The 4,494-nt window shown below is 32.1% G+C and overlaps 1 protein-coding gene across 1 annotated transcript; it reads left to right on the plus strand.

The window, feature by feature from the left end:
- The first annotated feature begins 1,346 nt into the window (after nucleotides 1–1,346).
- LOC121119818 (uncharacterized) lies at nucleotides 1,347–3,704 on the plus strand. The gene is made up of 2 exons (XM_040714625.2): nucleotides 1,347–1,394; nucleotides 1,545–3,704. The coding sequence occupies exons 1-2, from the start codon at nucleotides 1,389–1,391 to the stop codon at nucleotides 3,585–3,587; spliced, it is 2,049 nt and encodes a 682-aa protein (XP_040570559.1). The 5' UTR covers nucleotides 1,347–1,388; the 3' UTR covers nucleotides 3,588–3,704.
- Nucleotides 3,705–4,494: the final 790 nt, after the last annotated feature.

A 4,494-nucleotide genomic window follows, 5' to 3' on the forward strand; every position in this document is an offset into this window, starting at 1 on the left:
AAGAAGGAATAGAAATATTGGAAAAATTGTTAAAGTAAGCAGAAGCTTGAAACCTCGTCTTGAGGCTTGTGTGGCAACAGATGGTTGACAATTTGAATTTTGGAACTTTAATATCGTAGTTTTGGAATACTTCTATAAAAAATTGTGATGTTGTTTGCACTTTTCCCAATTTTTGCACAATTACGTTCAGAAATTATTTTGCTCAGACTATATTTTTTTGTTTATATGGCCTGTAAATATAGATATGGATGGATGATGGATCAACAAAAAAATGTCCTTTGAGAAACGGAGTATATAAATTTATAGAATAACTTATTACTTCTTTTATTTATCAAACGGAACTTATACTGAATTAGCCATACCGTAAACATTGAGACGGGTGGATCAAGATTTGTCAACAAAATATAATGGATATTTTTGTGATTGTGAGTTAACACCGTGAGAAGTCAATCAGTTTAATATTCTAGCGTTTTTGATTACACAAATTAGATTTCAAATTGTTTATGCACTTGAAAAGGAAGATCAAAGCTCATATAACCATTATTCTAATGAAGAATCATTCTTTCAATAATATAAGTAATGTTTAGTTTCGAATATATACCAATATATATATATACATATTAATATATAAACCATAATCAGATTTTTTTATAAAAAAATCAAATCTCCTTTAATCTTTTGTCGTCGATGATTAACATGGAGTATTTTTCAATTACATACTTAATAACTTAATCAATAAAAAATGATTCAAATCTAAAAGCTCCCAAGGACAGCATTTTTGTTCCATTAAAACAATTCACTACCATTAGGATGTATGCATAAGCATAATTTTTTAGTAAATAAGTTAAAAGTTTTGCGTAATATGTCCTTGATTGAAGTATTAAAAATTTGCAATTCAGCCTTTGAATAAAAAGGTTTTTCAACATATTTCCAACATATATTTTTGTTTGTTCACATGAGGTATTGTTTATACAATTGTAATCGTAGCGTTAATTCCACTGATCCATTTGGGAAGATTTCATTAACATATCTACAAAGTTTTGTTAATGAGTTGATTATCCATGTTGATAATGTTATTGTCTTGAGGACTTAGAATAAATTATTTAATATTATTAGTCGTTTTTTAAATTTGCATAATTTTTATTTTGTTTTAAATATATGAAAATATTTCGCACATTAAAAAGATTTATCCTTCGTTTTACTGAGTACACTAGTTGTGTATATTATGACGGACGAAAAATACGCATACGCGCATTTTTCTTTCTTTTTTCATTTCACCAAAAAAAATATTAAGATATGATAGTATAAATAGAATCAATCGATGGTAACCAAACATCAATTGTATACAATTGTTTCATTGAATAAAAAGGAAATCAACAAATCATATAATGAAGGTAAAAAGAAGACTTGAGGAAAAATGAGATTAAAATTTTAAAAGTTTGGAATGTTGTTTCACATGTTTGAACATAAAACAGTTGTTGATCCATAAATATATATATATATATATATTGTACAAAAACATAATACTTTCTCCATATTTTCAGGCTACTTTAGTCATCTTAAGCCTTTTGAGCTATTCTATTGCAGAATTGATTTCAAATGATGAAAAAGGACCTGGTGAATTACTTGTGCCTGGTGGGATAGATTTTTCTGGATGCGTGAATGATCCTGATACCGGATACTGTTGTATAGAAAAAAAGGAAACGATTTCTAGTATTCAAAAGGATCCCATACTAGAATGCACGCATAAAAATGTGGAAAAGTGTCATTACACCTACATCACACAATTTTCTCCTTCTCAAGAAGAGGTCTGCGAAGAAAACTTTGAAAAGATTTGTCAAATCACTTTTAAACAACAAGCATTCAATGAGACCGTTAAGAAATGCTACAGGCCCCTACAAAAGGTATGTAACGGACAAGGACCCGAAGAGTGTCGTACACTTTATGAATCGTCCTGTACAACCAAATACGTTGAGAAGCAACCTGGTAAGTTTGTTAGTGATACAAGCTGTGAAAAGCTTCCCATTGAGATCTGTGGTGCTGGATGCGTCACTGAAGAAGGTCCTCAAGAGTGTCATGATAAAGTAATCACCTCAATTATTGATATTCCCGAAGAGTTTTGTGATTTGAATCCTCAAAAAATCTGCAAATTAGAAACTAAATTGGTTCCTAAATTGACTCCTTTTCATGAGTGTACCACGATCCCTCAGGAAAGCTGTCAATTGAAGTTTACTCAGGCCCAAAAAGTTGATAAGCCATTGAGAACCAAATGGTGTTTCGATGAATCTCCAAACGTACCTGGAGAAACTTATGATGAAAGTTCTGCTTTAGGTGATCCTATTACTTCATTTAGTGAAGATAATTTAGTGGTAGCCCCACCCAGTTACACGCCTAACGAGTATCAGGATGTTATCTCGTATCCTTCTAGTTTTGAATCATCTGAAAATAAATTTTCAAACACTGGCTTTGAAAAAAGTCAAACTGCCTTAAGTCCTCATGATTTTGACTCCCAAAATGATTTTTCCTCCAATTCATTCGCATCTAGTGTTCAGCAACTAGGCTCTAGTCAAAATACTTTTGGATTAAATCAACAGCAACCAAGCTTTGCATCTGATGGCTTCAGCTCAAATACTATTGATAATTTTGGATCTACTCAATCAGGATTTAACAGTGGATTTTTTGGATCCAGTTCATCAGGGTCTAACAGAGAATTTTTTGAATCTAGTCCATCAGGGTACAACAGCGGATCTTTTGAATCTAGTCTATCAGGATCTAACAGTGACTCTCTGGAATCTAATCAACAAGGATCTAACATTGGATCTTTTGAATCTAGTCAATCTGAAAACTACTTCTCTCCAGATAAAGATTTTCTATTTGCTGATAGTTTTGACTCACCACAGCCCTCTCAACTTGACGGAAATGCATTCGAAACAGGTGTACCCCAATCTTCCCTTACTTCAAGCACTTCCAATAAAGTAGAATCTGTCTTATCCCCAAGTACATTCGAATCCACTCAAACACAATCCTCTTTTTCTCCAAATATTGATGAATTTGCATTGGAACAATCACAGTCTCAATTCCCCAAGGATTCTTACAAGCCCATACAATCAGGAGATTTGTTTCAAAGTAATCCTTTAATTTTAAATGAAGAACAGTCATCTTTCCCAACTTTTGGATCTGAACAATCTCCCAGTAAGTATGGTTCATTTGGACTTCGTGATCAATCAGATGAGTTTGGCTTTAGTACTGACTCATTAGGATCTAGTCAACAGCCCCTATTTAGCAACAACAACTTTGAACTAAGTCAATTGCAATCACCATTTGCCGCTGACACCTTTGTTTCTAGTCAACAGTCACTTGGCTTTGATTCTTTTGGTCTGAAGGAACAAAGACAATCTATTGAATCAAATCCTAGTAGTTCAAGTTTTATTAGAGAAGAATCGACTATCCCAATATTCCAATCTGGTCAATATTATAATCCACAAAGTTCTTCTTTTGAAAACTTTGGATTTCAGTCGAGTACTCCCAGATTCGAAAGCCAACCCAATGTATTTGATCCTAACCTTGAGATTTACAGAAGATTCTAATTTGTTATTATAATTTATTTTGTTAAATAATTTTTTGGTCAAATTCATTTTTGATGTTGTTATTTGTGCATTACTTTGATTGCATTCAAGATTATAATAAATATATTTAAACTGTTATTAGTTATAGGGGCATTCCTTGACAAATGTACACACTTCACGGCATTTATCACACAGATTTTGAAACTTGGAGTAAGGGCATTCACCTCTATTTAAAAACACAATGGCAATTTAAGGCACTGGGAACAAAAAAGGCTCAATTAATTTAAAGAAAATCGACTCCCTCAAAAGCCAATGCAAGCAATATTCTATTATCACATACATATTCTGAGTTAAATGATCAAATATAAAAAAAAAGTACATAATGACCAATTGTGCCAACTGTATATACAATTTTTTTTTCAAATTTAGATAAATCAATTCCTCGATTTATAGTTCAAGTCAGCACAAAAAACTTGGAGATAGAACATTTAAAATGTTTTAGAAATTATTTAGTGTTGCCGCGTGGTGGTCGTCGGGAAGTTGATTTTTTTACCCACTGAAGGATACAAAATATAGTTTAAGCTAAACTATTAGCTTTTTTCAAAAAGATTGCTGTTACTATATTAATTGAAAAGAAGTAAGAGACTATATACCCCATCCTTCATGGCCCAACGGGTGGCATCGACTTTTCAGTACAAACTATTTCTTGATTTAAGGAAGATATATTAAAATATATATATCCTATTTTTTTGAAGAATGTACTCAGGAAAAGTTATCTCTTGAACTGAATGTGCCTCGAGGTCATTCCTAGAAATTCGATAAGAACATCTTCCATATCAGACGACAAATGATTATCTGAGGTACTAAAGGGTCGTAGCCATTTATGTTTTTGTGGATCACTATCATCTTGGATAAACTTTTTAAAATG

This window comes from Lepeophtheirus salmonis, chromosome 1 (assembly GCF_016086655.4).
Source record: "Lepeophtheirus salmonis chromosome 1, UVic_Lsal_1.4, whole genome shotgun sequence".
NCBI lineage: Eukaryota > Metazoa > Arthropoda > Copepoda > Siphonostomatoida > Caligidae > Lepeophtheirus > Lepeophtheirus salmonis.